Source organism: Corvus moneduloides, chromosome 1 (genome assembly GCF_009650955.1).
Source record: "Corvus moneduloides isolate bCorMon1 chromosome 1, bCorMon1.pri, whole genome shotgun sequence".
In the NCBI taxonomy this organism is placed as follows: domain Eukaryota; kingdom Metazoa; phylum Chordata; class Aves; order Passeriformes; family Corvidae; genus Corvus; species Corvus moneduloides.
This window is the reverse complement of record NC_045476.1, coordinates 65,711,094-65,724,360: the sequence shown is the minus strand read 5'-3', so window position 1 is coordinate 65,724,360 and position 13,267 is coordinate 65,711,094. Positions and strand designations below refer to the sequence as shown.

The window sequence follows — 13,267 nt, the reverse complement described above, 5'->3', positions numbered from 1 at the left end:
TTTAACTGTTCAAAATAGATATTTTGATTGTTTTCCATGAAAGAATAAAATTTATCAGTTGCTGAATTAAAAATCTGCTATAGTTGGCAATGGGTAATGATTCTTCTTCCTACAAAAAATCTGCTCCTAAAAATATAATTTTTAAAAGGAAATTATTATCTATTCCATAGTTATATTTTGCCTCATTAGCTTTATTCTCTATCAGTTGTTAATGACTCAAAAGAATATCACTACATTAATGTCTTCCAAGCACAGTATTCCATGCATGTATTCACACTAAATACTTGCAAATTCCTGTTTTGTCAGTGTTTAGAAAGAGATCAAGACATTAAATCCAATCTCAATTTCTGTACAATAGAAAGTATGATAAAAATTACAAGAAATGCTGCACTCTTTTCCAACTGATAAATGAAACAGAACCAAAAAATTAGTTGTGTGCTCTGTGAGAAATAAGGTATGGAATATGAGCAACTTCAAAGTCTGCAAATCAAGGTTTTTGTGAGGAGAAAAAATGGGTTCTTGAATTAGAGTGTTATACAATGGTGCTTCTGCTTCATATTCATCATCTGAATCACAGAGGACCGTATTAACTGTTGTTCTAATTTCTTACAACTAATAAAGGCAATAATTATGATGAAGCATTCCAGCACATCGCATTTCACCAACAGACAAGAGGAGCTCTAGCACTAGATTGAGATGATGGTTTATAAAGAGTAAACAGTTTCTCAGAAGATGTCGTATCTGATTCATGCCTTCCAATATGAAATAAATAAAGAAGTAGGTATCAGCAGCTGGGATAACAGTACTTTGTTTTCCCTGTTCCCTTTGTGCTTTTGGGATTTCATTCTGCTTTTTTTCTGATGTCTTTAGACATTCTTGCATCTTTAGGGAGGAACTTTTAACTTCAAGGACATCTGAATGGCCCTTTTCAGATAAAGAAAGAGTAAGAACATTTGGTACTAGGAGTTTAACAACATGGAATCACATTCAGAAGTGCAGCTATGAACAAATCTGTAAAATAATATCTTGCATATTAGTGCACTCAACCCAACATAGTTATAGGCCTTTTTTTTTTTTTTATGAAAGCTTCCTCTAAGTCTTAAGGAGATTATGTTCTTTGAATGCATCTATCTCAAATTGCTTACTAGTCTTATTTTAAGAAGTGACATTTAATGTTACTTAACAAAAATATTATTCTTATTCACAATAGGAGTACCGAGTAGACTAAGCAGTGCTTTATGTCTCCCGTAGAAGCACACGGGTGAGGTTGGAAGGGACCACAGTGGGTCATCTGATCCAACCTCCCTGCTCAAGGAGGGCCATCCCAGAGCACATGGCACAGGTATCCAGATGGTCCTTGAATATCTCTAGTGAGCGAGACTCCATTCTGTCTCTGGTCAACTTGTTCCAGTGCTCAGTCACCCTCATGGTAAAGAAGTTCTTCTCCATAATTCAGGTAGAACTTCCTGTGCAACAATTTCTGCCCATTGTCTCTTGTCCTACCGCTTGGCATCCCCGAGAAGAGCCTGGTCCATCCTCTTGGCACCCTCCCTTCATATACTGAGAGAGATTACATCTCCTCTCAATTGTCTCTTCTCGAGGCTGAACAGGTCCAGCTCCCCTCCTTATTTAACATGGTGTAGATATAGAGGGAAATCAGACAATACAACCTCAAAATTACTGGAAGACTCAATAGAAGTCATATCAAAAAGTACAAGTTACTCTTTGCCACAGCAGTTAATCCAACGGAAGAAAAACACCACAAGACAGTAAAACCTGCAAGTATTAAACACAGATGAGCCCTGCAATAAAATAATTCCCGCATGAAGAACATGGTACTGGTTTGAAATGCTGAATACTAAAAACTGAGGTGTTGTTTGCAAAGAAATTCCTACTATTTTCTAAAAATTCTGAAGACAACAAGATATTATTACAGAAAGTATCAAAATGTCTGTTGACGTTTATCAAATTTAATTTACTTAATAAATTGAATACAAATATTTTCCATTCAAGAACCAGGTTCTATAACATGGGAGAAATCTCAGAGAGTGGGATTTTCCGAGAAGAAAAGCCAAAGACATGTTGAAATGTGGAAACAGCATTCAGCCCGGAAATAGGGCAAGAATTCAATACACTGTACCCAGCTACTTATTCACCAAAGCCAACATGAATTGAAAGACATTAGGAAGCAGATTGGGAAGTCAAACATAAAGGCCATCCCTTAAGCCTCTGCAGAGCAGGCCTCACTGACAGGCTCTAGGGAGCGGTCTGGACTTTTAAGTTCTTGAAATCTGGAGCTTTTACAGCTCTATTTACTTCTTTCCTGTTTTTCAGGTTAAATTATCTTCACTTCCTAATGTCCTTTGAATTTCTTCTCTCATTTCCACGATGTTTTCACTTGTGACAGAAAGCATTTATAAATCATGTATAATAGAAAAGAGAGATTTTCACTGCCAATGTGTATCTTGGGACTGTAGCATACACTTCCACATAAGTAACTTTTTATTTGTACTTTTTTTTTCCCCGTGTGTGACACACCTTTACATATCTTTTCCCAGATTTATCTAGTCTAGTAATCAACTGTTATATTTTGTGTCAACAAGTGTTGATGCTATTTTTATTCTAAAGAAGACATCTTACTGACACAGCTTACTGACAACTGATGATCATCCAGAGAAACTATGTTAACTGCGCTGCTGCTTTTTTTTTTTAATGTGGTAATTTTTATGACAGCCTTTTCTACCATAATAAATAATAAAAATGCATGGTTTATTTGGTTTAGTTTTCTGCACAGTATTACATTCAAATTGCTTCTAAACGTTCAAAACCAATTTCCACATAGGAAATCATGTCTGTAGTTTCCTCCAAGAACAGGCTGTCTTGTAAAAACAGAACTTAAGAAGACTTTCAATGTTATCAATATCTCCTATGAACTCAGTATAAAATAGTTAATGATTAGATAAAAATATTCTCCTATGAGTAAGTATACACAGGAAGAAACAAACAGATACAGAATACTTTGAGCATATAATGACTAAATTTCCATGAGATTCTGATCAACCGTATCCATAACTTTATAACTAAAATATGGGCACATTTCTTGAACATTTCTTGTGAGCCTTTTTCATTGTATGCATAATTTTCATTCGGCATCACATGTTACTTGAAGAACAGTATAACTTCATGGGATACAATAACCACAGGACATTATAAGATCTATACACAAGCAGAATCCCAGCTGAAATGTAGCAACTGCGCTGAGGACAAGTATTTTTGAAAAGGAGCAGGATGAATTCAAACAGAAAATTATACAGCCTTAACATACAGCATTAAAAAAAAAAAAATTCCCTATCAGCTCTAACATTAAGCAAATACAAAAGGATTAAAACTTCTCCATCTCCCTAAGTTTTTACAGAATTCCTAGGTTGCAGTATGTTCTCAGTCCTAAATGTCCAATATCCATTCTTTTGATTATCTTTCTTTTTCCCTTGGCTGCCATAATTTTAAGAATAATTTTTCAATTAATGCACTAATGTTTTGAGCAAAGAATTCATAAATACTTATGCAGTTACATGTTTAAATTTGTCATGCATCACTGGAAAAATAAACCATTTACACTTTATTCACTCTGAGCCCATTTATGCCTCTGGAAATGTGAGATATATCTGACAATTTGGCATAAATTGCAACCCCAGTCAGTTTTAATCTTTGCAATTCAAATATAGGAAAATTACATTACAAATTTATATTGAAAGCACCTCAAATTTTAGTAGGGGCAAAAACCTTAGAAAACTAAAAATGAAATGACAGTAGAAATAATTAAGCCACTGGAGTATACAGATGGCATTCCTGTATTCAGATTTTAATGTCCAAGGCCAGTACAAGTATTTCTGAGAAAAACAGGCTCAACTTCCTTTTGTCCACAGATGCATCTGTAATTTCACCTTCTATTTCATCTCAGACAACATTACCTTCAAACTAAGGTTTGTATTTTCTCCAATACTCTCCTCTGACCCAGAAAAACTGAAAGTTTCTAAAAATTTCAAGACATTTCAAGGCGGCTCAAATCAGTTGTGACTGGGTCAACTGTTAACTTCTGCTTTTTTATTAACTCTTGATAGTGGAAAAAAACCTCACCCTAACTTTTACATCTTAAAAAGTGGGAAACATATTCCTCTTGCCCTCGCCATTATACCTGTGAGGTTACAAAAAGTCCATAGAAATTAGAAGCAGCGATTAGACATCTGTGGTAAATGCTTGTGCATGCATTTAAATTTAATGTGCATGCATTACACAAGAGTTACATAGGTATTACACAGATTTGCATTTATAGTTTCTATCAACTCTTATTGTTTAGGTGAACACTCTATCTAAAAAATGTGAACAGTATAGTTTTATCTATATTTTGTCTAAAGTAAAAGAATTCTGTAAAAAGGTAACACTGCTGCAGTAAGAACTGTGTTTAAGGTATCTGCTGCAGTTTTTTAATGTTTAAGGCACTTTTTAAGGCACTTAGCATATATTTCTACTAAAAGTTAAAAAACCTATATTTCTATTTCACTTTGGTGTGACTTCATGTATTAACAAAAAAGTACTCTGGGAAAGTTAACTTCTCCTTACTGTATGAAGTCAGTCAGCAACAACTTTCCAGCTTTAACACAAATCGCCCTCAAGACTCTTTAAAACTGCTGCCTGGTAGTCACAACGTCAGCACGCTGTACAGAACTGCTAAAATTAATGAGAGATTCCAATCTGGAATGCACCACTAATTTATTTCTCAGACTTGACTGCTAAAAATCAGAGATCGTGCAGGCTGAGTCAAGCAGTGTTATTGATAGGATGCATCACCCCCACCCAGCCCAGACTGGCAGTGACTCTGCTGGATGAGCAGCCTGAGTGCAATCCCAACCTTGTGCGCACAGGCCACAACTTCCCGCAGAAAGCGCCATCCATGCAGCTCCACTCGCTGGCACAGCCCGGCTGCTCTGGGGATGTGGCAGGATCCTGGGTCCCCTGATTCAAGGGAAAACTTTCAGAAATGTCAAGGGAAGCAAGCCCTCTACCTTACAGCAGACTACTTGAAGTTCTGCATGCCCTGATGACCTTTCTGCTAATCAGATTATGAATGTAGCTCCAACCAAAATCAGTGGGAATTACACTGATAAGTAAGTACAAGGAAAAACAGAGGAACGGATAATATGTAGCTAAGCTTTTTGCCTTTTCTTTTCTAGTGCTTTGAGTCCCTTGAACTTTCTGCAGGACACCACTAGAGCCCCATGCAGCCAAAAGAAGACAATCCTGGAGCCGCAGGTGCTTTCACAAAAGGTTTGCCTCTGAAGGATGGAGACAACCCAGACCTGCCTCTATTAATAGAAAAAAACCTGTGCTGCCAGCAGAGAGAGCCAATCCTGTCATCAGAAGTTTGCTGAGGAAGCTTGCTCTATTACTCAGGAATGCTGAGAGCTGTCTCCACTAGAAACTAAGGACTTGAAAACAACCAGAAAGAAAGCAAATTACAATGTCATTTCAGTGAATGATTAGTTGACAGAGTGAGTATTGTATCGTATTAGCACATGCTAGACCAGGACAAGACAGAACCAAAACAGCAGCCCAACAATTTACTGAAAAAAAACATAACTTCATAAGCAATGTAACATACAATATTTTTTTTTCTCTTTTTCACCAATAATGGTGCACTTCAGACAAAAAGCATCTACAGCTGTTTCAGCTGTGTCACTCTTTAAATGCCAAGACCTGTGATTTATCAAAGGATGAAAGTCTTCCATGCAAGCCAGAGTTGAGAAATCGCTTGTCTTTTATGCCACATACTCCTGCAATTATGGCTTGGATAACCCTTTAAGCCCAGAGGGATACAGCTGCAGTCAGGAGCTCTCTCCATAGACCTTCTATCAAACCCTAGCTTACCCTCCTTCAGTAACATTTTAAAACCATGCTATGAAATGAGCAATAGTTTCATTAGTGTTTCACAGACAGATGACGCGTGCACCTTCAATATTTCCTGCACTTTTGCAGTCTCTTCACAGGATCGATACTAACCCACAGCAGAGTAATAGTAATAGCACGCCTGTGAACAGCAGGTACTTCTCTCCAAGTCTTCCTCTCATCCATGTGCCTCAAGAACCTCAAGTGAAGAGAACTCATCCGAGGGAGCCTTTTGCCCTCTGTTAGAAGCACATCAAATTTCATTTGTATTACCATTATCTTTCACGTTTCAGGGTAAACATGAAATCATCCTCAGATAACTTCCCTATTATTTCCAAGCTTCTTCCACTGTCTTGTCCTTCAAACTACTTGTTTTATTTCCTATTTTCAAGTTGATCCCAAGTGTACAAAAATAGAGCTCTTAATTTAGACACATTAAGTGTCCCCCTCTTTGTACTTCTGTATTTGTTTAACCCTTCCTTTCTAATAATATCGCATATCTTAAGATTCAAAGCTCTACTTTGTATTTTTATTTATCTCTTCTCCCTCAGAATTTTTATCCCCCGCTCTCCCTTTTTATTTGACTACATAACACTCTATTTTTTCCCGTTAGGTGATATTTCAAGCATATTTCACTATTTACATTCTATTTTTCTTCTTTTTTCATTCACTTCCTGTACCATTATAACACCACATGTATCATGTCAGTTCTTGAGTAATAAAGTGAGATAGAAATATCAATCCTTTTTATTAGCTGAGGGAATTCATCAGGAATTACAATTCCATTAATTACATAAAAGTCAGTCTTCCTCCTCTGTAAACTCCACTCCTTTGAATCTGAGTGATACAAGCTGTTCAACAGAGCATTATTAAGAAGACAGAGATAAAAGATACTGTGCAATAAAGAAGATATATCTCTTTAATACCAACACTGACAACTCAATTTAAATATTAATAAAAGCAGAAACATACTATGTGTGCACTCACAAGCATCCTACTTACAGTAACAACAATGCAGCAAACTTCCTACCCACCCCAAACCTGTGTTTCAGGGAAGAAGAGTTACTCTACCAAAGAGCACCACAGACTTTGCTCTTTTTTTGCAATGGGTACCACAAATTAACTACTGACAGCAGAGCATGGCAGGCAGCTCTACAGCTTTCAGCTAAAGAGCTAGAATTTATTTGGGTATTTGTGGCTCAATGACCTTTCTGCTCAGTAGGTTGCCTTGGCGCAGAGTCAAGGTTTGCAGCCCTCCAGCAGGGCTCGTATGGTTCCAAAGGCCAGAGGATGCTTGGATAGGTAAAAATGGCTGTACTTAGAACACTAAAATGATGCTGCCCTTGAAAATTACATCAGGTACACAATTAAATGTCTTTTACAGAATACTGGAAGGTGCTTACTCCTCTATATAAGGGTATAACAGACTAGCCAAGTTGTTTACAGAAACTATAGAGGAGACATCCTTCATTAACATGCATAGAACTGTATTTTGAAGATGCTATGGTATTTCAAATTTCCAAGTTCCTGTATTTTCAATTCTCACAGCCATCTTCTGCTTAGGTCAAAAACATGGTTTAAAGATAATGTCCCATAGTTGCATTTATTGTGACCTACTGCCTTTTCCACAGGTTTAGGTCCTACCTACAATTGTCACAGAGCTCAAAGGTAGCTCTGTTACATAAAGTAGCAAACAATCGAATTGCTTATATTAGACAATGAAAATTAAATTTGTGTCAATAGGAGTCAATTTAACAAAATTATTCCATCAAGGATAATTAAATGAATTCATATTGCAAATCAAATACAAAAAACCCCAAGGCACCAGATGACAAACAGATTTTACAGTCATCTTGTCTAGGTCAGCCTCAGTTCTTCCCAGTAATTTTCTAAAATATTCACATGTGACAGCACCAACAGCCATTAGAGAGAGAAAAGTTAAAATATTCTCTACCTAATTTTAAACTAAAGTCCCCACAGCTGCTAGAAGACCATTTAAAGCCTTTAAATAGCCAGACACCACATGTAGCCGTGACCAATGCTTTCCTCACAATCACAAGCACAAGACCAAGGCTGATATTCACAGAACCTGTATTGAAGACATGGAGATCTATCAAATGGTATCCGAAGCACTTCTGGGAAAGAAACAACCCACTGAAAAGCTGACAACTCCTCAACTCTTGAAAGACATCAGATATTAACTTCTAAGCCTTGCAATTTCTGAGGTGAGGGTCCTTGCAGCAGTCAGGGTCTGTCAGACACACTGGTGCAAAATGTTAGCAAAGGTCATAGAAGCTGCCTAGTTTTTAAGGACTGTAGCAGGTTTGGGTTTTCTTTTCCACAGGGGAAGGCACTCAGGTAGACACCTTGAAGCCTTGAAGAGGAACTATAAATTATGCAGGCAGCAGGTTTTTTTGTAAAAAAATCCACCAGCATAGCATGGTTTCTGTCCTTAAGAACATTATATGCTAAAGATACAAGGATCAAATGCCAACTTCAATTACAGAACAGCAAAGATTTAGAAAACACTGTGATTCAGCAAAGTAATTGCCAAAAAGTGGCCAAAATCTTAAGTTTTAAGCAGGTGAAAATTAAATTTCAGAAAATGTCAAAGCACCTTGCTCATGCACTTTTATCTTTGTGATTCAGCCTGGGACCCTTGTATTTTCATTGCATATCCACAAAGGTCAAGGATTGAATCCCCAGACAGGTAAAACTTCTGGAGTCAAAATCCAGATTTTCGATGAATTCCAGTTAATCTTCACTTGTTGGGATTTAAAACAAGTGATACTTTGAGCAGGTATCTGATTCTTTAAAGTGCCTTTGTACTTCACTGTAGGGCATGTCAGATTTTCAAAACACTAAAGCATTAAAAAAAGAAAAAAAAATCACTATTCTTATCTGTTTTAAGCATCCTCAGAGCAATAGGTATCCTTTTTCTCAATTAAAGTACTAGTCACAAATTATACTTACTAAGGAAATGACACCTGCCATCACTTAACAGTGAATAACTTTTATATTATATTGCCAAAGACAGGTGAAGTGATTAAACACACACCCCCCAAGAAAACCAAAGGGAAAGAGATGAATGCAAGACAGATAAAACTATCTCCATCGTTTTATAGCCATTAATTTCTTCATTTAGCTCAAACAACTATCCAGTTACAATTGTAAATTACTAATAGAATACACTTAGTTAAAAATTAAGTCAGAAATCCTTACAGATAGTTTTTGCAGAAATTTTGTGGTTTTTATTCAATGGAAAAAAATTGTATATGAAGTAGAAGTAATCCCAGATGCTACAATGGTTTGGATGCAGCATCTATTTCTTTATATAGCACACAGTTGCAATCATGTAAGTTGTCATTTTTGAACTGGAGTTTTCAAATCAGTTTATAGTTTATACATTTCACATGTGCAACTATGGGTTTAATGAAACAACTAAAGGTCATTAATGTCCACAACGTAGGGCCATGCTATGATAGATAAACTCTGTATCAATCATCCAGTTGAAACGATTACCAAAATTTACCATTTTCATGACAGCATGTATCTATTTCCTTTTTTTATGCAAATTGGTAATGAAAGGATGGAGAGCAAGAAAGGACTTATTTGTTTTATCCTTGGTGACTATTCCACAATGCAAAACTATTCGTAAGAGTAAATATTTCCACATTCTCCAACATAATCACCAGAAATAGGTATTTGAATACATACATATACCTTATATTTAAATAGCCAAACTTGTAACCCATCATATCTGCAGACATATGAGATTTCTACTTCCAAGAAGAGACACTGTGTATGTGAGCAGTTTGTCCCTCAGTACATAAATTGGGGGATACAAACATCTCTCAACTAGGCTCATATCATAGCCTGCTTCATGAACACACTTAAATTTCTAAGTAATCTGAAACTTAATGCATTTTCACAGCAGGGAAGGGAAGGGAAGGGAAGGGAAGGGAAGGGAAGGGAAGGGAAGGGAAGGGAAGGGAAGGGAAGGGAAGGGAAGGGAAGGGAAGGGAAGGGAAGGGAAGGGAAGGGAAGGGAAGGGAAGGGAAGGGAATGGAAGGGAAGGGAAGGGAAGGGAAGGGAAGGGAAGGGAAGGGAAGGGAAGGGAAGGGAAGGGAAGGGAAGGGAAGGGAAGGGAAGGGAAGGGAAGGGAAGGGAAGGGAAGGGAAGGGAAGGGAAGGGGATCTGAACCTCAGAGCTGGCAGTGGCATCCTTTACTGCTGAAAACCCTGGCACTGTAGACAAGGTAATGCAGTTATGACGAACACTTGGGGCAATATTTGGGACTCAGTGAGGTCACTAAAGAAGCCCTAAAGCTATGTACTGAGCAGTTGCCAGCATTTCCAGGACTCTGTGTAGACCTGCAATTTGATGATACTGTGCTTATTCGGTAGAGCAGGCTGTGCACTGGTAGAGTTGTATAATCATCCATGATGGGGGTAAGCAAAGGGCACTGTTTCTTAGTCAGGAATTGTATTTCATGGCTTACTTTATTCTCCAACAGGAATCCTAGTTTCTGATACAGAAATAATGGATAAGGACAAAATAAAAATGTATTTCCTTACTTAAAAAGAAGAAAGTCAACAGAAAAGACACTGAATGTGGACTCCCTCATCCCACTGTGTATTACAACTTATTACAATGTACCGAAACAACTCCTGGGACTTTATAAATAGTGTTTGAAGATGTGAATCAAACTACATAGAAGAACACCTATAGTATCAAACCACTGAAGTATAAAAAAATAGAAATTAAACTACAGTTATTCATTAATCCCATGAAAATCTTTAAACCTTACTCTATAAGCCTTAAGTCTGCATCCAAAAATCCACAAAAATTTTTCAATTGATATGAAAGTATGTAGCACAAACGCTTTACTAGCACAGATGGAAAGTATATATAAGAAACAAGTAAGTTGAAAGTCTGTTGTAACACTTCCTAGTACAGTTCCTTCAAATTACCAGTGTTCAAAATAATGTCTTTTTTTCTTAATTCTTAGAAATATTTTAAATAATTATGATCTTAATGATTTATAATCTTTTAATCTACCTTATACCTCAGTCTGTCTAAGTTTATACTTCCACATATATAGAGAAAAGCATATTCATATATACCTGAAAAATCCACACTTACAGAAACTTTGTTCATGCTTCTGTACTTACCCAGGACACATTTTTAGCCTTGGGTGTTTTTAGCATGGCAACATGCAAGGCTGAAACAACCAACAGCAGCCCCACCAGCATGGAAAGTCAGATGGAGGGGTAGTCCAGGTGCCGTGGTTACCCTAGGGTGTAGAGTTCCTCAGCCTGGCTGACACAGGCACACAGAGCATGTGGTCAGGTAACAATAAAAAAAGTCATTTTTCTTCCCGATGTATAATCCAGTCAAACCGAGACATACCTGTCTTCAGCAGCAGCTGCCTGTATTTCTGTATATCCATGAAATCCAAAGTTGGCTCTTCCCTTTGAAAAGTTAAAACCAAAAGTCCAAGGGACTTACTCCCACACACACTTCACCAGCCCAGTGAGAAAATGCAGAGTCCAGTTATCCTCCAAGCTTCCAGCCAAGCATTGAGCTCGTAGGAGAATGAAGCCCAGCACTGGAAGCCACTCGCCTTCAGAGGATGTCAAAGACACACACAGCTGCTGGCTGCACTGTTTAACTGCTGCTATGCCTGAATATTTCACGACCCCAGGATCTTTAGAGTAATAAAGAGAATTAGGATCTCGATGTCAATAAATAATGCATGCCAACAGCTCGGGCAGGTACCTGTTGCACCATCCGTGCCCGTGGCGTGGCGGCTGCCACTCCAGCCCCACAGAGGGCACCTGTTCTCGGAGCACCCTCCTGCAGCGCTGGGCTCACCGCTGGCACGGACGCGTGTCCCAGAACGGCAAGCAAAGGCAGAAAATCACTGTTCCTGCTTGTTTCTCTTTGTTCCTCTGCCCTTCTGTCCTTTTACTTTTACCTCCTGTCAATCTAGATTACCAGAGCAGATCCAGGCTAAATTTTGCAACTATCAGTAGTGATTAGAGTGAGTTGATTGAAATCGGATTATACAGGAAGACCTCTGCTTCCTCACTCAGCACACGGGCCAGTACCATTTGCAAAATACTTATGCTTCACTGCACAGTATGAGAGCATTTGGAGCAGTCCATTGTAAGAGAAACAGTGCAGGGAAAACAAGCCAGACCGCACCGTCTTTAAAAATGAGAGAAAAGGGATCCTACTTTCAGCAGCTGCATGAATTTACAGGGGAGTGTTTCAGACCTTTTCCAGATGGAAGAGTTTGTTGGAGTCTCATGGATTCACCAGAAAGCATAGTATATCAAGGAGTGGCACTACGTACCCAAAGTGCTCTGTGTACCTGCTTGCTGCTGCTCAGATATGGATCCAGTCCAAGTGCACCTACGTGGCATCTGAGCACTGAACTTGTGAGAAGCATCATCTTTCCCTGGGAGAACATCCACAAATCCCACTGACAGTATCTACACCACTCACCAAGAGCATTTAATTCAAATATTCTTTTTCCAAAGTATATCATTATATATACAAGGAAGGTTACCTGCCTGAACCATATTCAAATATATATATATATATATATATAAAAATTTAAATGCAAATACGAGCTATGAGGTAAAAAGCTACAGTACATCCCAAAATTGTGATATTTTGTCTTGAAAAGAAGAAAACAAAACACAAAATAGAAAAGATGGTGAAACAGAAAAAAGGAGCAATCTGATAAAAAGCAATTTTAAAACATGTACAAAATTAAGTCCAGCTGACAGATACTCTGAATGTGACAGACAGATGCAGTTTGCGTTACAACATACAACATTTTTCTAGGACTTCCTAAATAAGAACTTAATATTATTATCTACTCATGATACAGACCTAGATTATGCTTCAAGCATCATCTGTCACTTTACTGATTATTTAACGTATTTGCATAAATGCAATGGGTTTATGATTCCAAGAATTCAATTTGTGGATGGTCTGTGATTTATTTGTGGGTATTAAAATAATATTAATGTCTTTTCCAAGGTGGCAACATAAATTTCTTATTTTGTTAAAAGAAACTCTAGAAACTGCTTATGCAACTGGCACAGATAAAATGTGTGTATTTCCCACTGGAAATTACTATCTGATTTCTAAACACTTACAGTCTTCTGCTTTCTGTAGTCCACATTGTAGGTAATCAGAAGCTAAGTCTGATACACTCTGCGTTGCATATACTAGAAAGAAAGTTTATATGCACACAGTTTTTAATTAGATCCCCCCTTTTTTCGTAAGTCTACGTAAGTCATGGAGC

The 13,267-nt window shown here is 37.7% G+C and overlaps 1 protein-coding gene across 12 annotated transcripts in view; it reads right to left on the bottom strand.

Annotated features, from left to right (window-relative positions):
* Nucleotides 1-13,267, bottom strand: part of CACNB2 (calcium voltage-gated channel auxiliary subunit beta 2) — a 249,770-nt gene that overhangs the window by 147,782 nt on the left and 88,721 nt on the right. Inside the window, exon 1 of one of the 12 annotated variants that reach the window (XM_032113735.1) lies at nt 11,118-11,895. The exons of the other annotated variants lie outside the window; for them this stretch is intronic. Within the exon in view, the coding sequence (XP_031969626.1) occupies nt 11,118-11,198 (81 nt within the window). The 5' untranslated portion in view covers nt 11,199-11,895. Of the gene's footprint in view, nt 1-11,117; nt 11,896-13,267 lie in introns of those variants that run through there. 12 annotated transcript variants of the gene reach the window in all.